We start from the raw sequence: 25,860 nt of genomic DNA, 5'->3' as shown, positions 1-25,860 counted from the left end.
GGAGGCCAGTTTATTATTTCGGACCCTAGGGGATCACGGGTCCTAAGGACTAGTTTAAAAATATCCTTATTTCCCAGACTGCGGAAGGCAAAGAAACGTATTCAGATATGGAAATAAGTAAAAGTTTTATAGAGAAAAATATCGAATTACCACTTGATTTTCTTTAATGAGCAGAAACTCAAAAATCAAAAAATCATTAAGCAATATCCATTGATTATTTCTCGTTTGCAATTAAAAAAGGTTATAGTTTCAAAAATCAAAATGAACGAAGTGGTCCTTTTTTTTCTGCTTATTTCCGTCCTTGAATGCCACAACTCGTTAACGCCACCTACCTACACGAGGATAGTTTTGTTGCCATTTATTTTTACGTTTTGGGGGGTTTGTCCAGACGGGAAGGCAATCTTTAAGCTGAACATGGAAGAACCAGATAAAACCGGTTCCAGATTATACCGAATCAGAACGTAGTGTTACCGTATTTAAACGAATGAGAACAAATAACCCGCGAAACGACGTTTACGCGTTAAATGAAATCATAGAGGAACAGGTAATTCACATATTTTCGTTTTTTAACATATTTAGGTACTTATATCAAGTTAAAGACAGAGTTTGGAGCTAAATTAAGCTCTTTGCTTGACGCAAGACGCATCATACCCTCACTTCCAAAAGGGGCATCGCCAAGGCTTAATGACGCTTTACTCGCTTCGTTTCCTTTCATTGTTTAGCGTTGTTGTATTGTAGAAGCTACTTTAAGTTACGAGACGTTCACGAAAGGTTGGCAAGGTTTAAATTATAAGAATTTTGGTAACGAAAAGTCAAACGTGAAATGAATATCACAACTTTCATCATAAATCTATTCAATGCATGTGTTGGGTCTATCTATAAGTAAAACTTACAAGTATATGCAGAGTGCATTTGTAGTGGTTAATGTTGCGTGATTTTAACTTAAGTTTTCAAGCGGCATTTTCACAGTTATATGATAAGTTCTATGTAATAATTGTTATGTAGTTGAAATACTATTGTTATTGTTATTGGCATTTGTGTGGATACAGTTCCACACCACAAAGTGCACATTGCGTAAAAAAAAAATGCATGTTGCAAAATAGCTTATATCAGTTTACTTCATTAATGTTTAAGGACCAAAGTTATTAGGGTATTTTGAAAGGGTTAATTGTTCGGGCGTTGTTGAAGGTAGTTATCCCTTTTTTTAAAGGAACTTACAGGGTTCATACAAACATGGAAAACCTGGAAAAATCAGGGAAATTTCGAATTTTTTGTAAAATTCAGGGAAATTTGCGTCAAACAGGGGCCGGGTAATTAATCAAAATGTTCATAAACATACCCTCCATAGGATTAACATTACACCCAACTTTGGGGCTCATAACTCTGGTTCTACTAAAGATACGGGGATGTCCTTTGATTATGTTATAGTCCTATTTGCCCCCACCCCCTCCTTCGTTAACATTTGCTCCATAGGATACTCCATATATGGGAAAAACCTGGAAAACTCATGGAAGTATATGGGGAAAAACCTGGAAATCTCAGGGAAATTTGTTTTCCAAAAGTTGTATGAACCCTGAACTTAGGGGTAGATTCATGCCATAGGGAGTTTCCGTTGTGAAAGGAGCTAAGATTCTTGAGATATTTTTCACGGTAATATGGGTGCGTTTAATCCACAAGGGAAGCTGAATCTTACCAGTGTGGTTAGCAGAACTATGTGTTTGGTTTTGATAATGTGACATAGTGTAGGAAAATAGATGTTCTGTGTGCATTTCATTGCCTTTTGAAATCTGTGCTGAGCCATCATAAAGATAATGTCAATTAAGCATGAAACCAAGCCAGTAAATATTAAGGAATTTAGCTTTGGAAGTTTTGTATGAACCCTGATTACTCAAGAGAAGCAAATAAATAGCCCCTGAGAAAACCAAAAATGTGTTGCGGTACTATTGAAAGTTAATTTTGAGGAATTAAAGGGAGGGTGAAATGGAAAATCAAGTGATTTTTTTTTTTTTATATTGAATATTCACTTTGATAAGACCAATCGGCATAGTGAAACATCCAGGAAATTGAAATTAGCACCTCCGACCAATCGCGTAGCTCCCTGCCTTGTTGTTAACGCAATTCTCATGGCAAGGAATATTTTATCGTCACGTGGGTTATTCCTGTGCTTAACACGTGGGTGGAGTAACTATTTGATTTAGAATTAGAAACGTAATGAAAGTAGTGGGGGAAAAAATTGTCCCGAAAATATGACGGAATCAAAGAAAATTAAGCCTGTTCAAAGGTCTATCAAAACGTCAATTTCTTCCTGGCGGCTTTTATGTTGTTTCTCAAACCATGGATAAAGAATGCCCGTGAGAAAATTTGTTTTCACGCTATAGGATAGGCAACTCCCTATATCGGACGACAGCTCATTCTGTATATACTCTGTTACAACATCGGTTGTCAGCAAATGCAAATCTAGGTCTCTCTGTAACCTAGCTTTGTGCGTGCTGACAAGAGACAAAAAACTTCAGGATATTCATGATTTAAAATATACGCGAGTTTTTTAGCTCGAGTACACGGATCTCTAGGCTTTAGTTTCAAACACGTGTAGTAGTTTGTAGGCAATTTCACACGTATTTGAAACTAAGGTCTAGAGGTCCGTGCATTCGAGCAAAAAAAAAAAAAAAAAAAAACCCGCGGATATTTTAAATCCTGAAGATCCTGAAGTTTTTCGACTCTTGACAGCACGCACAAAGCTACGTTACATCGAGACCTAGCTTTGCGCGTGCTGACAACCGATGAAGTTACAGAGTATATACAGAATAAGCTGTCGTTCGAGATAGGGAGTCGCCTATCCTGGAGAATGAAAACAAATTTCCTCACGCGAATTCTTTATCCAAAAGCCTTATTTCGATTCCGTTATTAATATTTTTCTGACCAAAGCCCACTCGATCACGCTTTCTCTTCACGTGCTATAGAAGAAGCCCGTCAAAACAGTGTTTTCCAATGGATACGCGCTTGTATCAGGAATTTTCAGCTATTTCGCTTTTAAAACTTAGCATGATAATTTAAAACCCTTCAAAATACCTTTCACTAAATCTCAAGAAATTTGAGCCAGTGAAACTGAAGAAAACACGTTTAAACCTTTTCAAGACTAAGCCCTTGAATTAAGGATACTTTCAGTTTTATTTGTTTTATAAAAAAACTATGAGAGAGAAACTTTTGAAACTTTGCATGAAAGTAACAAACTTAATTTTACACATCTCATTAAAATTTCAAGAGATTTGAACCAATATTTTCAGAATTAGGGACAAAAAAACGATGTCCCTCCCATACTCCTTTGATTTTTGGCTTAAAATGTGTGATACATGCTTTGAGGCCAATTGGCCTTATTCCTGATCAACGCCACCGAGGCGTAGCGGCGACTTTTGGAACTATAATAATACGGTAGCCAATTACAGGTGGCGGTGGAGTCGATGGACTCTGATGGAGATCTGTTATTTTCTATGTTTTTTTGATCTTTCTGATTCATGTGAATAGCCAAGGCTTAACGAGCGATATGGTTTTAAAAGTATTAAAAGTTGATTTTACCTTTCTTATTCTGTCTAATATTATGATGTAAGACTTTCGGAGTAAGTTTTCATTCGATTTTGGTCTATTTGGAGATTATTAGGTTAATAATAATTAGTTAAAACATGTTTTTTGAAGTTGAAGCGGTAATAATCAAAACATAGAAAATAACCGATCTCCATCAGAGTCCATCGACTCCACCGCCACCTGTAATTGGCTACCGTATTCTTATAGTTCCAAAAGTCGCCGCTACGCCTCGGTGGCGTTGATCAGGAATAAGGCCAATTGGACGGGCTTCTATAGCGCGTGAAGCTAAAGCGTGATCGAGTGGGCTGTGTTTTGTCCTTAGGAAACTGTATCACATACGGGTCATTCCATGTGATATGAGCCAAGTCGTTAACCATGGGTCGGCGGATTTGGATGAAATTTGGCACAAATGATCCTGTAGCTATAAGAAAAGAAAAACCGGAATAGTTTTTAAAAAAATTCTGCGGTTTAATTTTCACGTCAAAATTTGTAACACCCCAGAAAAACGGTGTTTCTCAAAAGTCATTTTGGTACCTTTTAGAAAGTCTACAATAACTTTCTAGTTTTCTGTGCGAATTCAATCAGATTTTCATACAAGACGTAATATAACCCAGGAAATTGATTAAGCCACTCAAAATTAGCTTATCTAGTTTCGTTCACGAGTTACAAAAGCATTTTTGAGAAAAAATAAATTTTCAGGGGACTCGTTTTTGGGCCTAAGGAGAACAACGTCCAACTCGAAAAATCTTATAAAATATCTTGAATTATAGAGCTCGAAGATACCTTTCTAACGGTATATTCATATTTTGCAGTATTTGATTCCTTAGAGCCTAAATTTTTGATTTAAATAAACGCAAATTTTACTTCAAAATATAAAATATTTATTTACTTTAATGGCAAATTACGTTTAGATAAGAGTATGAAATATATTTTGAACTTGCTTAAGGCAATCAAATACTGCAAAATATGAATATACCGTTAGAAAGGTATCTTCGAGCTCTATAATTCAAGATATTTTATAAGATTTTTCGAGTTGGACGTTGTTCTCCTTAGGCCCAAAAACGAGTCCCCTGAAAATTTATTTTTTCTCAAAAATGCTTTTGTAACTCGTGAACGAAACTAGATAAGCTAATTTTGAGTGGCTTAATCAGTTTCCTGGGTTATATTACGTCTTGTATGCAAATCTGATTGAATTCGCGCAGAAAACTAGAAAGTTATAGCAGACTTTCTAAAAGGTACCAAAATGACTTTGGAGAAACACCGTTTTTCTGGGGTGTTACAAATTTTGACGTAAAAATTAAACCGCTGAATTTTTTTTTTGAAACTGTTCCGGTTTTTCTTTTATAATTGCCACAGGATCATTTGTGCCAAATTTCATCTAAATCCGCCGACCCACGGTTAACGACTTGGCTCATATCACATGGAATGACCGAGTAGGCGATACAGTTTCCTAAGGACAAAACACAGCCCACTTGATCACGCTTTGGCTTCACGCGCTCCCGTCCAATTGGCCTCAAAGCATGTATCACACATTTTAAGCCAAAAATCAAGAGTATGGGAGGTACACCGTTTTTGGCCCTAATTCTGAAAATATTGGTTCAAATCTCTTGAAATTTTAATGAGATGTGTAAAATTAAGTTTGTTATTTTCATGCAAAGTTTCAAAAGTTTCTCTCTCATAGTTTTTTTATAAAACAAATAAAACTGAAAGTAGCCATAATTCAAGGGCTTAGTCTTGAAAAAGTTTGAATGTGTTTTCTTCAGTTTCACTGGGTCGAATTTCTTGAGATTTTAGTGAGAGGTATTTTGAACGGTTTTAAATTATCGTTCTAAGTTTCTAGTTTTAAAAGCGAAAAAGCTGAAAATTCCGGATACAAGCTCGTATGCATTGGAAAACACTGTTTTGATGGGCGTGGAGAGAAAGCGTGGCTGAGTGAGCTGTGGACAAAATTACGCCTACCACTGTCAAAAAAGATTAATAACGGAATCGAAATAAGGCTTTTGTAACATGGAGAAGTTTGACATTCCCAACTCACGCGTTAAATAAAAATATTTTCTAGTTTCGCCATGTGCGTGGGCCATGTGCTTAGCATGGTTTTAGAAGCAACATAAAAGGTACATGATCATTTGTGCCAAATTTCATCTAAACCCGCTAACCCATGGTTAACGACTTGGCTCATATCACGTGGAATGACCCCTACGTATCAGTCTGGGAAATAGCACACTTCTTCTGGTCCAAAACCAGTTTATCAATTGCTTGGACTAGTTTTTTAACTCGAGAGTCGGGACCAGTTTATTAATTGCAAATCTATAGGAGAACAAAGGCTGGGACCACTCCGGAGACCAGTTTATTAGTTAGGACACTAGGGGTAACTGGTCCCAAGGACTAATTGTAAAAATATCATTTCCCAGACTGCTACGTATCCCACAACTACAGTCTGTCATTCAAATTAGCATGATGCAAACTATGTTTAGACAAATTTTGGGCAACATAGTATAGGCTAGTGTCTCTTTAAAATCTTGTCTAAAAGTTAAGATTGGGTTCGGTCGCCATCCCGTCGAACTCAAGCAAGTCGCAATTTTAAGTTGTCAGGTCTCTCTGTACAGTTAAATGTTTGTAGGCATAGATCAACAATGAATTTTTTGAATTTGAATCAATACCTCCAACCAGGGTAGGAAATAAGCTATTTTTAAGGGGGACTTTAGCCCGGGAATAAACTGGTCCGTGACCAGGTCCCTCGTCTGCTAAAGCTAAATGTTGATATTAAGAAAAACTTTCCGCAGCTAACTAACAATATGACAGTCGGAAATATAAATCTCAATTATACATAGTTTACAGGCGTAGAGGATTCCTACCATTAACACCAGGAGACCAAGCGACTTAGAGTGTAAAATCGTCTGCTATTTTACACTCTAAGTTCCCAGGTCTCCTTGTGCAAATGGTATGAATCCTCCACGCCTGTAAACTATGTATTCAAGTTTTGAATAACCCGTTGATTTATTTAGTGGCCTAGTTGACCACTACATTATCGTCTATGTTTATACTTAATCAACGCTGTCAGATTAATGATATAATAATATGATATTGATTTTCAGTTGAATGCTACCTATAACGTAGTTCATGACCACTGTACGATTAGATGGGATGAAGAATCCTGTGAGCCACATAGGCAGTCCTGGTAAGTAACTATGCGGGGATATATTTCCTATGTATGCAAGGATATATATTTTCTATATATGCAAGTATATATATTTTCTATATATGCAAGGATATATATTTTCTATATATGCAAGGATATATATTTTCTATATATGCAAGGATATATATTTTCTATATATGCAAGGATATATATTTTATATATATTCAAGGATATATATTTTATATATATTCAAGGATATATATTTTCTATATATGCAAGGATTTATATTTTCTATATATGCAACGATATATATTTTCTATATATGCAACGATATATATTTTCTATATATGCAACGATATATATTTTCTATATATGCAACGATATATATTTTCTATATATGCAAGGATATATATTTTCTATGTATGCATGGATATATATTTTCTATGTATGCAAGGCTATATATGCAAGGATATAAATTTTCTATATACTCGAGGATATATATTTTTTCTTATATACTCGAGGATATATATTTTTCTTATATACTCGAGGATATATATTTTTCTTATATACTCGAGGATATATATTTTTTCTTATATACGCGAGGATATATATTTTGCCTATATACGCGAGGATATATATTTTTCCTATATACGCGAGGATATATATTTTTCCTATATACGCGAGGATATATATTTCTCCTATGTACGCGAGCATATATATTTTCCTGTATACGCGAGGATATATATTTCACCTATATATGCGAGAATATATATATATTTTTTTCCTGTGTATGCGAGGATATATACACGTACAGTGTATAAGGTGCATTAGCGACCAACACTGGTTTTTATTATTAGAAGCCAACTTTTGATAAATTATATAAAATGAACGGAAAAGTTTTTTTAACAAAATTAATTGCTGAAATAAAAATGGTTGTCAGACAATTTCATTCTCCCTTTAAAAGTGAGATAACACACTAGCAAATCATTTAAGAGTAGCGCTCTGTGTATCCTTGGTTTAGTTTATTAATGATTGACGTTTAATTAAAGACTAACGCTGTCTTTTAATTTACTTCTTTCAGTCAATGGAAACATGACAACCATGGAAGAGCAGGCGGCGCGCCTGCTGGACTTCAACCAGAAGCTGGACATAGGCCTATTAGATAATGTTGTCAGCGCGATGTATGTCGGGAATGGACCACAAGTGAGACTTCATTTTTTTTTTTAGTTTTAACATTAACCCGGTCAATCCAAATGTGTCACAACCAAGTAGAATTAAGAAAATAGCTCCCGCTTGAATTCCTAGAATTATTAGGTTTATGTCCTATAGTTCCTAGAATTATTAGGTTTATGTCCTATAGTTCCTAGAATTATTAGGTTTTTGTCCTATATTTCCTAGGATTATTAGGTTTTTGTCCTATAGTTCCTAGGATTGTTAGATTTTTGTCCTATAGTTCCTAGGATTGTTAGATTTTTGTCCTATAGTTCCTAGGATTGTTAGATTTTTGTCCTATAGTTCCTAGGATTGTTAGATTTTTGTCCTATAGTTCCTAGGATTGTTAGATTTTTGTCCTATAGTTCCTAGGATTGTTAGATTTTTGTCCTATAGTTCCTAGGATTGTTAGATTTTTGTCCTATAGTTCCTAGGATTGTTAGATTTTTGTCCTATAGTTCCTAGGATTGTTAGATTTTTGTCATATAGTTCCTAGGATTGTTAGATTTTTGTCCTATAGTTCCTAGGATTGTTAGATTTTTGTCCTATAGTTCCTAGGATTGTTAGATTTTTGTCCTATAGTCCCTAGGATTATTAGGTTTTTGTCCTATAGTCCCTAGGATTATAAGGCTTTTGCCCTATAGTTCCTAGGATTTTTAGGCTTTTGTCCTATAGTTCCTAGGATTTTTAGGCTTTTGCCCTATAGTTCCAGGATTTTTAGGCTTTTGCCCTATAGTTCCTAGGATTTTTAGGCTTTTGTCCTATAGTTCCTAGGATTGTTAGATTTTTGTCCTATAGTTCCTAGGATTTTTAGGTTTTTGTCCTATAGTTCCTAGGATTTTTAGGTTTTTGTCCTATAGTTCCTAGGATTTTTAGGTTTTTGTCCTATAGTTCCTAGGATTTTTAGGTTTTTGTCCTATAGTTCCTAGGATTTTTAGGTTTTTGTCCTATAGTTCCTAGGATTTTTAGGCTTTTGCCCTATAGTTCCTAGGATTTTTAGTTTTTTGTCCTATAATTCATCCAAAATTATTGCAGATCGTTAATATGGATTAAATTATTTTTTAAACAGCAAAGAGTTGCTCAGGAAGTACTGACGACGTTGAAGGAACACCCTGACGCTTGGACTCGTGTTGATACAATCTTGGAGTTTTCGAAAAACCAGCAGACAAAGTATTACGCGTTGCAAATCCTAGAGAATGTAATCAAAACCAGATGGAAAGTTTTACCTAGAAATCAGTGTGAAGGTAAATAATTCATTTGAAGAAAAGAAAAGAAATGAATGTTTATGTGCTCATGGTGACGAAAATTCTTTGTTTTCCCTTTTCTCTGTTTTAAGGTATTAAGAAATACATTGTTGGATTGATCATCAAAACTTCATCAGATCAGGAAATATCAGAGAGAGAAAAAGTCTATCTCAATAAACTTAACATGATTCTTGTTCAAGTAAATATCATTTTCATTCCTAGGTTTAAGTGTTCATTATTCGCGAATATTAGGCTTAACTATTTGCGATTAATCGGGTAGTAAAAGAATTTACCAATTCGTACTTATTCGGTATTTGATTTGGTAAGGAAAATGTTTGGCATACGGTAACTGGTTCGATACCCGAAAAGTGGTATATTCGGACACCTCTAGAACGCAGGATAAAAAGTCGATTGCAACTTCCCCTGAGTCAGTTGAACTTTAGGGCCAGGTCATTTTATAGTCATGTAAATTTGAATGTCCCTTAAAGGGAGTGAGAAGCTTCGTTTGAAAAACCTCTGATTTGTATAACAAAAGATAGAATTAATTTCTGTCAATTCAAAAATATCAAGCTTTTAATTCTCCCTCCGATTTCTGCTTATTTGCCAATATGCATTTGAATATGCTTCACACGAAATTATTTGAAATCCACTTTTTATGAATGGCTAAAACGTTTCCAGTAGGCTGACGTCACAGATATATTTTTTCACGTGAGATGGCGCCACTCTCTCCGCTATCAGACCCAGAGTTTAGAATGGAGAGAAGCTCGAGACGCCTATAGAATTACCGCGCTTTTTTCCCCCTGACGTCATAGTGATGTCATAAAACGGGCGAACAAGCTCGACAAGACAAAATTATTGATGCATATCGAAACTGCAGAGTTTTCGTGATTTTTCAATGGATTTTAAAAATAGAAACTTTCGTTCAATTATATTAAAAACTTGATATTTTGAAAGTAGAGACTCGAAAGTGTAACATAATACCACTTTCGTGCTAAAATATGATATGAAATTGTAAATTCGCATTCCCTTCAACTAATTGTGAGGTTAAACCATAGATTCTAAAGAGGGAATGGCCGAAGAATTGGCCGACATTCATCAGCGACATTGTTGGTGCCAGCAAGACGAACGAGTCTCTCTGTCAAAACAATATGAACATACTGAAACTATTAAGCGAAGAAGTCTTTGATTTCTCGAGCGGCCAGATGACGCAGAACAAAGCCTTGCAGCTGAAAGACACAATGTGTAACGAGTTCTCTCAAATATTTCAATTGTGTCAGTTTATCATGGTAAGCTATGTAGATTTCCAGAATGGGGTTTGTATTTCCTTTTTTCGTTGTTATCCTAACGATTAATTTGTTTTTCAAAGATTAAATGGTTGGTTAATTGACCATTAATTATGTATGGATGATGGGATATGACTGTCAGCCAATGTTCTCTTATGTGACTGATATTTAATAAGCCCCATATTCTCTGAGTTGCTCTAAACGGTAACTGTTTTTCTTTTTGCCTTTGCAGGAGAACTCCCAAAATGCGTTGCTAGTGAATACCACCCTCGAAACGTTGCTGAGGTTTCTTAATTGGATTCCATTGGGGTACATTTTTGAAACGAAACTCATCAGCACACTTATTTATAAGGTAATGAAGTAATTTTGATAGGTTGGTAGTTAGCTAAGTTTATTTGCCTAGTTAGTTTGGTTTCGTTTGGCTAAAAACCCTGTTGATTGATCAGTTTGACAGAAACTAAGCCTTTAAGTGGCATCCCACCTTATTCCCGATGCGTGTGCCAAGGCTTAAAGCGTGATTTTTAACTGACAAATCTGCGTCAAAATGATGCGTTTGCTTCAGAGTAGAAGATATTGAAAGGTTTTGACTTGGAAGGAGACGTCGCATCATTTTGACTCAGATTTGTCAGTTAAAATCACGCGTTAAACCTTGGCACACGCATCGCGAATAAGGTGGCTTGGTTTCGTTTACCGAGCAGAGGTCCTGTTGAAGAATCAGTTTATTAGTAACTAAGTCTTTAAAAGACAATCCACATTATTCCCAATGCGTGTGCCAAGGCTTAACGCGTGATTTTTAACTGACTAATCTGGGTCGAAATTATGCGTGGTCTGCTTCACAGTGGAGTGTATTGCAACGTTTCTGCTGTGTGGCAGACGACGCATCATTCTGACTCAGATTTGTCTGGTAAAATTGAGCTGTAAGCCTTGGCACACGCATCGCGAATAAGGTGGCTTGGTTTCGTTTGCCGAGCAGAGGTCCTGTAGAAGAATCAGTTTATTAGTAACTAAGCCTTAAAAGACAATCCGCTTTATTCCTGATGCTTGTGCCAAGGCTTAAAGCTGGATTTTTAACTGACTAATCTGGGTCGAAATGGTGCGTGGTCTGCTTCACAGTGGAGTGTATTGCAACGTTTCTGCTTTGTAGCGGACGACGCATCATTCTGACTTAGATTTGTCAGTTAAAATCGTGCTATAAGCCTTAGCACCTGCATCGCGAATAAGGTGTCTTTATTAAATTAGTATTGTTATATTTTGACTATTTTTGTGTGTATGGCTGGTTTTATTTGTATTAAAAACTGTATTTTCTTTTTCCTTCCAAAGTTTCTGAATGTACCACTCTTTCGAAATGTTGCTTTAAAGTGTCTGACGGAAATCGGTAAGTTTCACTTTTTTACGTATGAAGTTTGCTTCGTTAATGCAATTGACATATTTTTGAGTTTTATTATTTAAGACCGCATAATAATCAATAAGTTCATAATATGAAACATATCTTATAAACTTATAGACCCAAGATCTTAAACTTTATAGACTTTTCGACGTAATAAAAGGGGGGAAGGTAAGCAACCCTCGGTTTCAGAACATACAAAGGGGTTGTCCATTGTAGTCTGTGAGTACTCTCAGGATCCAAACGCCTACAGTGCAGAATTTTCTTTAAATATATCAATGTAGTTACTGCTGATATGACATTTGCGGGCACCCGTAGTTTTAGTTTAGGTTCCAATTAATGTTAAGTTGTTTCATGGTTATTTACGTGTTTCTTTTTACTTTTAAAAATTTACCGAGTTATAAAAATGCTTTTCTAACTGCAATGTCTTAACTCATTTTTATGAAACATTTTTTTTTTTTAAATTTTTTAGCTGGTGTCTATGTGGCTGCTCCCAGTGGCTTTAAACACTACGATGAAATGTTCCTTCTTCTCTTTACACAAACAATGGCCCAACTTGAACAAGTAAGGAAAACACTTTAATTATATAATAAAACTAATGAATCTCCACAAAAAACTGACTTCTCAGAAATTAAAAATTACCAGTAATCGCTATGATTTCTGGGAATCATAATCAGTTGTAGTCTGGTTCTTATAGACTAGTGGCGGTAGATAGGGGTGTAGACTGTGTGTCCCTCCCCCTAGGCGCGCTCTTGTAACAGGGGATACTGTACGCGCCCAGTAGGTAGGAGGTAGAGTGGTATGACGTTTGCATATGTAGTACTGCCATTACTCTATACATGTGAAAAGTAACAAAAGTTCATGAGTAAAAGCAATTAAGGACAGCTAGCTTTGAACATTCGATGGGTTTATATGGCTGTTGATGGTTTAAAATATATTGTTATCCCTTGGTACTGTTGATTGCGAGAAGAAAATTAATACTTAATGATAGACCAGGAAAAAATCAATCTTAGATAATACGCTTGAACTCTTGCTACAGATGCTTCCGGTTTCGACAAATATCAAAGAGGCTTATGCCAATGGTCAGGACGACGAACAGAAGTTTATTCAGAATCTAAGCCTTTTCATTTGCACCTATTTGAAAGTGCATGGTGGCCTCATCGAAAAGTTGCCTGATCTTCAGGAAACTCTAATGATGGTAAGTGTGCGTTTTAAGTAATTGATAAAGTGGTATAATTAGTATAACATAGAGGTTAAGCTTCATGAAAAAGAAAAGGCGGAGGTGGATAAGCAAGCCTATACCTAATCCCGTTGCTATTGCTAGAAGAAAGCACTCCTGTAGATATTACTAATTGAGCTTGCACTTAGACATATCAGTCAATTTTAGGGAAATCGGTTTCCCAAAAATTGTATGAACCCTGAGGCCATCTCTGGCAAAAACATTTATAACATACTATTTCACAACAAGTGTACTAATTCTTTCACTTATGCCTGACTTTGTAAATTTTCCAAACGTAGGCATTGCATTACTTGCTGCTTATCTCCGAAGTTGAAGACGTAGAGATATTTAAGATCTGTTTAGAATATTGGAACAAGTTGGCCTGCGACTTGTACACTGACAATTCCTTCAATTCTATACCGAGCTTTATACTACCGGAAGTTAAAACGCCGCCCAGGCGGCAGAGATACCAACCTGTTCTGACTAAAGTGAGTCCTCTTAGACTACTCGAAGGTGATCGATCCTTTTGATAAGTACTTTTAATATTCATCTCTGTTTCAGTTAAGGTACATTATAATTGGTCGTATGGCGAAGCCCGAAGAGGTACTGGTTGTTGAGAATGAGCAAGGAGAAGTTGTTCGAGAGTTTATGACTGACACGGATTCGATACAACTTTACAAGAACATGAGAGAAACATTGGGTATGTACCGTTTTCTGTTTGTCCGATAATTGTAATGCAATGATTTGCAATTGCAGTATATCTGACGCATTTGGACTACAATGACACTGAGAGAATCATGACAGAAAAGCTTCATAATCAAATAAATGGTACCGAGTGGTCGTGGAAAAACTTAAATACATTGTGCTGGGCGATTGGTTCCATTAGTGGAGCCATGTACGAAGAGGATGAGAAAAGGTTTCTCGTGACTGTAATCAAAGACCTCCTTGGATTGTGCGACCAAAAGAGAGGCAAGGACAACAAGGCTATTATAGCCTCTAACATCATGTACGTTGTTGGCCAGTACCCAAGATTCTTGAGAGCCCACTGGAAGTTTCTTAAAACGGTTGTTAACAAGCTTTTTGAATTTATGCACGGTGAGTTTCAAATATTTTTCATTTGGTTTCCGTTGGGTTAATATTGTTCGATATCGGTGTTCATTGGGTTATTGGTTGATAATTGGTTTCTTATTGGTCGATATTGGTTTTCATTGGGTTATTATTGGTCGATATTGCTTTTCATTGGGTTATTATTGGTCGATATTGCTTTTCATTGGGTTATTATGGGTCGATATTGGTGTCCATTGGGTCGATATTGGTGTCCATTGGGTTATTATTGGTCGATAATGTGGTTATTATTGGTCGATAATTGGTTTATCATTTTGTTATTATTGGTCGATAATTGGTTTATCATTTTGTTATTATTGGTCGATAATTGGTTTATCATTGGGTTATTATTGGTCGATAATTGGTTTATCATTGGGTTATTATTGGTCGATAATTGGTTTATCATTGGGTTATTATTGGTCGATAATTGGTTTATCATTGGGTTATTATTGGTCGATAATTGGTTTATCATTGGGTTATTATTGGTCGATAATTGGTTTATCATTGGGTTATTATTGGTCGATAATTGGTTTATCATTGGGTTATTATTGGTCGATAATTGGTTTATCATTGGGTTATTATTGGTCGATAATTGGTTTATCATTGGTCGATATCGTTTTACATTGGTTTATCATTGGTCGATATCGTTTTACATTGGTTTATCATTGGTCGATATCGTTTTACATTGGTTTATCATTGGTCGATATCGTTTTACATTGGTTTATCATTGGTCGATATCGTTTTACATTGGTTTATCATTGGTCGATATCGTTTTACATTGGTTTATCATTGGTCGATATCGGTTTCCATTGGTTTATCATTGGTCGATATCGGTTTCCATTGGTTTATCATTGGTCGATATCGGTTTCCATTGGTTTATCATTGGTCGATATCGGTTTCCATTGGTTTATCATTGGTCGATATCGGTTTCCATTGGTTTATCATTGGTCGATATCGGTTTTCATTGGTTTATTATTGGTCGATATCGGTTTTCATTGGTTTATTATTGGTCGATATCGGTTTTCATTGGTTTATTATTGGTCGATATCGGTTTTCATTGGTTTATTATTGGTCGATATCGGTTTCCATTGGTTTATTATTGGTCGATATCGGTTTCCATTGGTTTATTATTGGTCGATATCGGTTTCCATTGGTTTATTATTGGGCTATATCGGTTTCCATTGGTTTATTATTGGGCTATATCGGTTTCCATTGGGTTATTATTGGTCGATATCGGTTTCCATTGGGTTATTATTGGTCGATATCGGTTTCCATTGGGTTATTATTGGTCGATATCGGTTTCCATTGGATTCATATTGGGAAAAATCTGTACCACTAAATCATCTTAATTGGCTAATATACGTTATTGGCCGTCTTTCTTATTGAAAACTTTGTTAAATTTGCGAACAGAGACTCATGATGGCGTTCAAGACATGGCCTGTGATACCTTCATTAAAATTGCGCAGAAGTGTAGGCGTCATTTTGTTCAAGTATGTTGACTTCTTTCCAGCAAATTGCCGTTTGTTTCTTTGGGGGGTGTCATTTGGTCTAATAAGGTGTTATCGCGTTACATTAGGTTCAAGTTGGAGAAGTGGTACCTTTCATTGAAGAAATTCTTAACAATATCAGTACTATTATATGCGATCTACAACCGCAACAAGTTCACACGTTTTACGAAGCTGTTGGGTACATGATTGCAGCCCCAATTGATCAGGCTGTTCAGGAACACCTGATTGAAAAATATATGCTGCTTCCAAATCAAGTTTGGGATGATATCATTAATCAAGCGACTAAGGTACACTTTACCGTTTCTTTAAAATGACGTGGTTTTGTAACAGTGGTTTCTTTATTTGGGTTTTTTTCTTTTACATTAACAGAATGTGGATGTCCTAAAAGATCCGGATGCAGTGAAGCAGTTAGGAAACATCCTAAAAACTAATTTTAGAGCTTGTAAAGCTCTAGGTCATCCATATGTTATTCAGGTACTTTGATATTTTACTTAAAAATAATGGTGAAAAGGAAAATTAAGTGTTTTTAGCGGTTTTCTGGTAATTATAAAACTAATTTGCATGGTGAGACGAAAGGTTTTAAAATTAAAATTAGTTTGAGGTTTCATTGATAATTTAAAACTAGCACCTCCGACCAATAGCGTAACGCCTTGCCTTCTTCTTAACAAAATTCCCGTGGCACGCTCCATGCCCAAAAAATTTAGAGCGAGATTTGATGAGTCAGGGATTTGTAAAATGGGGAGAAAGGTGTGGGTGGCGAAGCGGTTAGCGCTTTCGCCTCGCAGCAAGAGGATCCCGGGTTCGATCCCGGACTGTGGCACCGGGTGAAAATCTGGGAACAAATCCTTCTGCGTAGAGTTTGCAAGTTCTCTCCCCGCTTGATAAAAGGAGTTTTCCTCCGCGATCTAACCCGGTTTCTCCTTTCCATCAAAACTTGCAGAGGTTAACGGTAATAGTTAGTATAGGGCGCTGTAGGTTAGCTGTGGCATAGGGGCTAGCCACAACCCCTCTATGCATTGTAAAGGGACCCACCTGTAAACAAGCCACAGGCTTAGTGTGAAAATCCCTTCATAGACAAAGCTTAGATTATTATTATTATTAAGTCAGGGATTTAAAGTCTTTTCCTAAAACGTCAGGGATAGGTCAGGGATTTTGTGTGGTATATCAAACCATACTCCTAGCAATGTTAAATATGAACCTAGGTTTGACGAAGTGAACCCTGGTAAACACCTTAAAATGGTCAGGGATATTGCGAATCAATTAAAAATTACTTGATTTTCACCATTCAATTCGAATTAACCTTTATAATTAAACCCCTATTATTTTTACTTCTTGTTAGTTGGGGAGGATCTATCTGGATATGCTGAATGTGTATAAGGTTATGAGTGAAAATATAAGTGCGGCTATTGCGTTGAATGGCGAGAGTGTGACCAAGCAACCTTTAATTAGAAGTATGAGAACTGTAAAACGAGAAACTTTGAAACTCATCTCTGGCTGGGTCAGCCGATCCACTGAGCCTCAAATGGTAACAACTTTTAAATATTTGCATATTTTTATTTTTTTTTTTTTTTTGGTATCGTTTATGGTTAATTTTTTGTTTTCTTTTAATAAAGGTTTTGGAGAATTTTATCCCGCCGCTTTTAGACGCGGTGCTTCTAGACTATCAAAGATGCACTGTTCCTTCAGCTAGAGAACCCGAAGTTTTATCTACTATGGCCACAATAGTCAATAGGCTAGAGGTAAGATATAATAATTTCGTATTTGATTCCACATACAATATTGGATTGATGAATCAAGTGACAAAACTTATATAATCACTCGGAAATGTGCAGTTGTTTAATTGCGCGAAATGTCGAAACTGTATATTATCATAAGCTTATAAGATATGTTCCACAAGTATGTCGCTACCTATACTTCGTAATGGTAGTGACTTACTGAGGTCTAGTTCGAGAACGACAAGCGAGAATTGACTACACTCAGTTTTGCAGTCCATCTTCCTATTTAGCCTCAGGGTTCATACAAACCTGGAAAACAGTGAAAACCTGGAAAAATCAGGGAAATAAATTGTTGACAAAAACCTCAGGGAAATTAATGATTTTTAGTAAAATTCAGGGAAATTTGTGTCAAACAGTGGCCGAATAATTAAGCAAAATGTTCGTAAACATTCCCTCCATAGGATTAACATTACACTATACTTTGGATGCTCATAACTCTGGTTATATTAGAGATACGGGGATGTCCTTTGAGTATGTTATAGTCCAATTTATCCCCCATCCAACCATACTAAAAACATACGGCTACGACAAACAGGGGCCGAGTAAATAAGCAAAATGTTCAAAAACATACCCTCCATAGGATTAACATTACACTATACTTTGGAGGCTCATAACTCTGGTTATATTAGAGATACGGGGATGTCCTTCGATTATGTAATAGTCATATTTGCCCCCCCCCCTCCGTTAACATTTGCTCCATAGGATACTCCATATAGGGGAAAAACCTGGAAAATTCAGGGAAGTATATGGGGAAAAACCTGGAAATCTCAGGGAAATTTGTTTTCCAAAAGTTGTATGAACCCTGTAAGTCTGTACTAAGCCTTTGACAGCGCCTCATCAGGCGACGCTTTACCAGAATCTATGGTGTTTCACCTATGTCACTTCATGAGTTATGACAAGCTCTCACAGTTACCAGTGAAAAACTAATGGAACATATCTTATGAACTTATGATTGCTTCCTTGCGCCTGGAAATACTTGATACATATATGAAAAAATAACCTGAAATGACATAAAACTTTTCTACTGGGTCTGTACCTTCTTAAACGCACAACAGCCCAATTATGTCTCCGACCTTAACATGTTTAACATAGAAAAGCGGTTTTCTACAAAATATTTATCATTTCTTGCGTTGAAAACCATACAAAGATGTTAAATCTCTTTAACCTTTTATTACAGAGCCACATAACGTCTGAAATTCCAAAGATTTTTGACGCGGTCTTTGAATGTACTTTGGACATGATAAACAAGGATTTTGAGGAGTTTCCTGAACATCGCACTAATTTTTCTTTGCTGCTCCAAGCAGTTACTAATCATTGCTTTCCCGGTAGGGTATACATTTCATTCTTTTAAGGCCTACAGGCGGCTAAGTACTTGGCGCTAAATTGGTAAATTTCTTGTCAGCTCTTCTGAACATCCCTCCGGCACAGTTTAAGTTGGTTTTAGATTCAATCATATGGGCATTCAAACATACCATGCGAAATGTGGCTGACACGGGATTGCAGATCTTGTACCAGCTTCTGCAGAATATTTCTCAAGAGGAAACCGCTTCCCAGAGCTTTTACCAAACATACTACACTGATATCCTTCAACATTTATTTTCTGTCGTAACAGATTCATCACATACTGCTGGTTAGTATAATTCCTATGAATTCCTATGTTTTTGAACCTGTCCTGTATTATTATCCTATAATTTCATGAAAGGTCCTATAATATCCTATAATTTCGTGAAAGGTCCTGTAATATCCTATAATTTCATGAAAGGTCCTATAATATCCTATAATTTCGTGAAAGGTTCTGTATTATCCTATAATTTCGTGAAAGGTTCTGTATTATCCTATAATTTCGTGAAAGGTTCTGTATTATCCTATAATTTCGTGAAAGGTTCTGTATTATCCTATAATTTCATGAAAGGTTCTATATTATCCTATAATTTCATGAAAGGTTCTATAATATCCTATATTTTCATGAAAGGTCCTATAATATCCTGTAATTTCGTGAAAGGTCCTATAATATCCCATAATTTCATGAATGGTCCTATAATATCCCATAATTTCATGAATGGTCCTATAATATCCTATAATTTCGTGAAAGGTCCTATAATTTCGTGAAAGGTCCTATAATATCCTATAATTTCGTGAAAGGTCCTATAATATCCTATAATTTCGTGAAAGGTCCTATAATATCCTATAATTTCGTGAAAGGTTCTATAATATCCTGTAATTTCATGAAAGGTCCTATAATATCCCATAATTTCGTGAAAGGTCCTATAATATCCTGTAATTTCGTGAAAGGTCCTATAATGTCCTGTAATTTCATGCGAGGTTCTGTAATATCCTATAATTTCATGAAAGGTCCTATAATATCCTATAATTTCATGAAAGGTCCCGTAATTTCATGAAAGGTCCCGTAATTTCATGAAAGGTCCCGTAATTTCATGAAAGGGCCCGCAATTTCATGAAAGGTCCCGCAATTTCATGAAAGGTCCCGCAATTTCATGAAAGGGCCCGCAATTTCATGAAAGGGCCTGCAATTTCATGAAAGGGCCTGCAATTTCATGAAAGGGCCTGCAATTTCATGAAAGGGCCTGCAATTTCATGAAAGGGCCTGCAATTTCATGAAAGGGCCTGCAATTTCATGAAAGGGCCTGCAATTTCATGAAAGGGCCTGTATTTTCATGAAAGGGCCTGTATTTTCATGAAAGGGCCTGTATTTTCATGAAAGGGCCTGTATTTTCATGAAAGGGCCTGTAATTTCATGCAAGGTCCTGTAATATCCTATAATTTCATGAATGGTCCTATAATATCCTATAATTTTGACTCAGTCGAAGTTTTCTTGTAGTTAAGCCTCAAATTTATCTCTTTTATCGACATCATATTTGACTAGACAACAAAATTACGGAGCTTAAACAGTGTTTAACTAATTGCAACTTATTACAATGTTAGGTTTGACGATGCAAGCAACAATTTTGGCTTACTTGTTCAGTGTTGTTGAATCCGGTAAAATCACTGTCCCCCTGAATCCAACGCAGCAAACTACATCGGGTCAGACCAATGTAGCTTATGTGCAGGAATTTGTAGCCAATCTTCTCAAAACTGCCTTTCCTCATCTAACCGAGTAAGTAGCGCCTTTCTTTGGCTTTGAAATTATTGAAATGATTTAAACAATTTAAAAACTTATCATACATGGTCTGTTATTAGGGTGCAAGTTAAAATTACTGTACAGGGGTTCTTTAATCTGAATCAAGATATCCCAGCCTTCAGGGAACATCTTCGAGATTTCCTTGTTCAAATAAGGGTAAGTGGTTTTCATTATTTCTAGAGTTTGTATGGGGTAAAATGTTAATCTGGGTTAGGGTCAGGGTTCTAAGAATAAAGAGTGTGACGTTGTGACAAACTATTACTAAAAGAAATTATAATACATGACGCTGAAACAAATATGAATTCAATTCATTGATAATATGTAAAAAAAAAACATTAAAATGCCAACTGCACTACATGTAACAGGCATAGTCAATTCATGCAATGGGCCAGGCTTGGTCAATGCATGTGACGGGCCGAGTCTTCAATTATATACTCGGACCAGGGCCGGGTTTGAGGTTTTTTTAATGCTAAATGCTGGCCCGGGTTTCGGACTTTTTTAATGCTAAATGCTGGCCCGGGTTTCGGACTTTTTTAATGCTAAATGCTGGCCCGGGTTTCGGACTTTTTTAATGCTAAATGCTGGCCCGGGTTTCGGACTTTTTAAATGCAAAATCCCGTCCCGGGCTTTTGGACTTTTTTAATGCTAAATGGTGGCCCGGGTTTCGGACTTTTTTAATGCTAAATGCTGGCCCGGGTTTCGGACTTTTTTAATGCTAAATGGTGGCCCGGGTTTCGGACTTTTTTAATGCTAAATGCTGGCCCGGGTTTCGGACTTTTTTAATGCTAAATGCTGGCCCGGGTTTCGGACTTTTTTAATGCTAAATGCCGGCCCGGGTTTCGGACTTTTTTAATGCTAAATGCTGGCCCGGGTTTCGGACTTTTTTAATGCTAAATGCTGGCCCGGGTTTCGGACTTTTTTAATGCTAAATGCTGGCCCGGGTTTCGGACTTTTTTAATGCTAAATGCTGGCCCGGGTTTCGGACTTTTTTAACGCTAAATGCTGGCCCGGGTTTCGGACTTCTTTTATGCTAAATGCTGGCCCGGGTTTCGGACTTTTTTAATGCTAAATGCTGGCCCGGGTTTCGGACTTTTTTAAATGCTAAATCCTGGCCCGGGTTTCGGATTTTTTTAATGCAAAATCCCGGCCCGGGTTTCGGATTTTTTTAATGCAAAATCCCGGCCCGGGTTTCGGATTTTTTTAATGCAAAATCCCGGCCCGGGCTTCAGACTTTTTTAATGCAAAATGCTGGCCCTGGTTTCGGACTTTTTAATGTTAAATGCTGGCCCGGGTTTCGGACTTTTTTAATGTTAAATGCTGGCCCGGGTTTCGGACTTTTTTAAATGCAAAATCCCGGCCCGGGCTTCGGAACTTTTTTAAATGCAAAATCCCGGCCCGTGGTCGGATTCTGGGCAGAAAAATTTGGCCTATGCAGGACTCTTTAGTTCGCAGCCTGATTGGTTTCTCGCGTGAATCATTGAGGAGAATTTTTCATTTTATTAAAAAGGAGTTCGCTGGCGAAGACAACAGTGACTTGTTCATTGAAGAGCGTGAAACAGCCTTGAGGCAAGCTGATGAAGAAAAAAGAAAAAACCAGATGTCAGTGCCTGGCATTTTAAATCCACACGAAATACCCGAAGAAATGCAAGACTAAAAAAAAAAACAAATGTTTTCGTTATATTTTTGTGACGAAAGACTTCAATGAAATCGCCTCATCATAAATATATTCACTTTTCTCTGCCCCCTTCCCCTCCCAACCTAAACCCCAATATTAAAAGCCCTTCTCCTTAATTGCTTTATAATATGACAGTGATGAAATATTTGTCAGAAATTATCGATGCTTTAATTATTAGGTAAGAGCGTAAAGTCTTTATTACTAAAAAAATTATATGTAAAACAATTATGAATTTGAGTTTTCGTTGTTTTTGTACCAAAAAAATAACACTCTTACCCATTGGACATTTTTAGTTGTTTTTTACACTAGTTCAGAAACCAGCAAAAAATACAACATTAAAGGGAGGGTGAAGTGGAAAATTAAGTGATATTTTTTATCAATTCTTCTACTAATTACAAGACCAGTCTGCATAGTGAAACATTCAGGAAATACCAGTTCCGAATGATTTTAAAATTCAAATTAGGTTCAGATTTTAAGGATAATTTTAAATAAGGACCTCCGACCAATCGCGTAACGCCCTGCCTTTTTATTAACAAAATTCTCTTTGCACGGTCCGTGTCGAATTAAATTTATCACCAGATCGCGCGACGTGACAATCGTAGCGCGAGACATGGAGCGTGCCTTGAGAATTTTGTTAACAAAAAGGCAAGGCGTTACGCGATTGGTCGGAGGTCCTTGTTTAAAATTATCCTTAAAATCTGAACCTAAAATCATTCGGAGCTGGTATTTCCTGGATGTTTGACTATGCAGACTGGTCTTGTAATAAGTAGAAGAATCGATAAAAAATCTGTTAATTTTCTACTTAACCCTCCCTTTAAATCAGTTATTTTCTTTTTTCTTTTAAACCGCGTTAACCGAGTTGTTAAAAATTGAAAAGTTTTATCTTAGGAAACCTTACAGGAGACTTTTGCTCTGGTAGATTTTATTCAATTGCTATTTAGGCCTAGAAGCAATTGTTAACAGTTCCAATTGGTAAAGAAAGCAAAACGTAATTATCGTACGACGCCGAGGCTGCTAATAGATTATTCTAAAGCCCCATGGCACTCCCCCTTATAAACCAACCCAGTCATACTTCATAAAAACACAAGTAAACAAATAAACAAACCCTTCATTCATTAAATTGACCTGATGCATTTTCTTTTTGGTATAAAAGTTCATTTAACACGAGAATGTTATCATAATTTGATGACTGTAATTACAAATAAAAAAAAAACAAACCGTTTGATAAAATAAGAATTTTTCACACCAAAAATGAAAATGAAATTTCACCGTAGCGTCTGGGTCCCCTGCCCCTTTTTTCAAAAAAACAAACAAACGAATTCTAAATATGAATGCTAAAAAACAATTTGTCTGATAATTATTAATTTTAGAATGTGTGTGTTTTAATTAACGTGCGACAGTGTTACCCAAATCCGTAACGCTAACTTCGATCCCTTTTCAATTTCATTTTACACATCCCCGCCTATTTTTTTTCCTGTGAAAATAAAATAAAATAAAAACTCATAATTATTATTCGCGTGGTTTAAAAGCCACAGTCCTGTAGATAATAAAATATTTGGTGAAAATGGATCAGGGGCCTCCATTTTAGGAGGCTTCATTTGATCTTCATGTTAGTTTGTGCTGATGAATTTGAGTGTCCAACAAATCCTTGTGAAACCCCCCCCCCTCTTGTTTTTGTTTTTGTTTTTGTTTCTTTAGATGAAAATTAATTCTTTCAATATTATTAGTTAGTTCTTTTTGCAAACCAACCCACCTTGCGTTTAATTAAAATAATTAGTTTAATTTTCTGGTACGTACATGCAGGATAATGGATTAATATAATATAATATGATATGATATGATATAAGAAAAAATGAATTGTTAATAGTTACATAACATTTTCTGTTATTTAAAAGTCCGTAACAATTAATGTATATGGGGAATTTCTTATTTCCTTTATTGTTCGTAGTAAAATTATTTTTTGGAAATTTTTTTTCAATTTAGAAGTTAATAAAAATTAATTCGTTTAAAGGGAGGGTGAAAAGGAAAATCTAGTGTTTTTTTTTTTTTTTCGATTGTTCTACAAATTATAGTGAAACATTAAGGAAATAGCTCCTATAGACCAATACGAATATTACCTACAGAGAAACAAAATTCCAGGGGCACGCCTACATACTGGATAATTTCCCTGTCGCCATAAGACAACACTAGAGGCAGCCCAAGCTCACTGCATCTGAGAGGCTAGCCAACTTGGCCATGCCTCTAGCGTTGCCTCCTGACATGATTGAAATTATCCACTATAGAGGCGTGCCCCTGGAAGTTTGTTCCCCTGCATGTAATATTCGTATTGGTCTATTGGTTTTAAAATTCAAATTAGTTTCAGATTTGTCTATTTGATAGTAAAATTCCCGAGCACACTCCATGTTGAATGAAATTTAGCGCGAGGTTTATTAATAATTCACGCGATTGGTCGGAGGTACAAATTTCAAATTATGTAGCAAATTTCAAATTATGTATGAAATATCAAACTAATTTGAATTTTAAAATCATTTCGAGGCATTTCCTAAATGTTTCACTAAGCAGATTGGTCTTATAATTAGTAGAAGAATCGATTTAAAACATCACTAGACTTTTCCTTTTCACACTACTTTTAATTATGAATAGTAGTTTAATGGGAACAACATTATACCGAGAAACTCCAATATCGTTAAATTTTTCATCAAAACCAAATTGGGTGATCCTTTGTAGAATAAAGATTGGTTTTAGTATTTCATCATAGATTTGAAAATTTAAAATATCTCCTTAATCAATTGGAGAGATTTTGGATGTAAATACACGCTAAGTTCAGTGAGATTGTGTTCTCTAAACTTTCCGATTTGATATGGAGATATTAACAAAAAAATTCTTGTCAAGTTCATATTTTGAAAAAGGAACTATGATTTGACGTAAAACTTAATGCGTTTAAAATTTTTAGGTACTTGTGTTCGTATCCCATTAAAACGAAAAGTAATTGTATATATGATAAAATTTTAAACACACAATTTGTAAGAATAAAATGCTTTAATGACAATTAAGGAAACGTAATTAAACTTGTTAATTTTTCAATCGGGAGTCTTTAGTTGTTTAAAAACCTGGCAGTATTCGTTGAAAGAAAAATTCAGCACCCATTCATCTTCTCGGCATACAATAGTTTAAAATTGTTCTTAAAAATTACCTCCCATGTATGATTAGTTGGTACCTTAAACTTAGTTTTTATTTAGACGAAGGTTTAACACTTTTTTTTTGCTTATGAGTGTGGATGATTTTGTTGTAGTGTGTTAAAGTCAATGTCTCTGAGATTCATTAAAGTATATTTCTAAAAAATAACATCGTTGTCTTAATCTTTATTAAATGGTGTTAACTATAACAAGTTTTCTCTTACAAAATTGAGAGGTAACAGTTTATCAGTTAGTGGTGCTTCATCACAAATAAAATATTATAATGTATTACTAGTCGGGAGTGTGGCGCACTCCTGTAAGCCAAGCTTCTGGGCGACAAAGTTTGAGGGAATACGACACATGTCGGCGATCCTAAACCATAGGTACCGACTGCAGCGTGTCTGCCGGAGGTGACTTGCCCCC

At 35.9% G+C, this 25,860-nt stretch overlaps 1 protein-coding gene across 2 annotated transcripts; it reads left to right on the top strand.

Annotated features, from left to right (window-relative positions):
• Positions 1-382: 382 nt before the first annotated feature.
• On the top strand, positions 383-25,606 carry emb (exportin-1 emb). 2 transcript variants are annotated; one of them, XM_089836611.1, is made up of 23 exons: positions 383-544; positions 6,675-6,757; positions 7,800-7,921; positions 9,000-9,174; positions 9,267-9,373; positions 10,230-10,460; positions 10,690-10,809; positions 11,778-11,832; positions 12,314-12,405; positions 12,881-13,039; positions 13,360-13,548; positions 13,622-13,760; positions 13,817-14,155; positions 15,575-15,654; positions 15,741-15,959; positions 16,042-16,146; positions 17,012-17,197; positions 17,286-17,411; positions 18,625-18,772; positions 18,850-19,077; positions 20,391-20,562; positions 20,646-20,742; positions 22,094-25,606. In XM_089836611.1, the coding sequence occupies exons 2-23, from the start codon at positions 6,700-6,702 to the stop codon at positions 22,238-22,240; spliced, it is 3,294 nt and encodes a 1,097-aa protein (XP_089692737.1). In that variant the 5' UTR covers positions 383-544; positions 6,675-6,699; the 3' UTR covers positions 22,241-25,606. The 2 variants fall into 2 exon arrangements, with proteins under 2 accessions (XP_089692737.1, XP_089692738.1); XM_089836612.1 differs by lacking the exons at positions 383-544; positions 6,675-6,757; positions 7,800-7,921; positions 9,000-9,174; positions 9,267-9,373 and adding an exon at positions 10,541-10,614 and having other exon boundaries at positions 10,323-10,460.
• The last annotated feature ends 254 nt before the right edge of the window (positions 25,607-25,860 follow it).

This window comes from Phalangium opilio, unplaced genomic scaffold (genome assembly GCF_054372755.1).
Source record: "Phalangium opilio isolate 3A_F unplaced genomic scaffold, DU_Popi_V2 ptg000042l_1, whole genome shotgun sequence".
In the NCBI taxonomy this organism is placed as follows: domain Eukaryota; kingdom Metazoa; phylum Arthropoda; class Arachnida; order Opiliones; family Phalangiidae; genus Phalangium; species Phalangium opilio.
The sequence above is the reverse complement of the archived record's forward strand: the minus strand, read 5'-3'. Positions and strand labels throughout refer to the sequence as shown.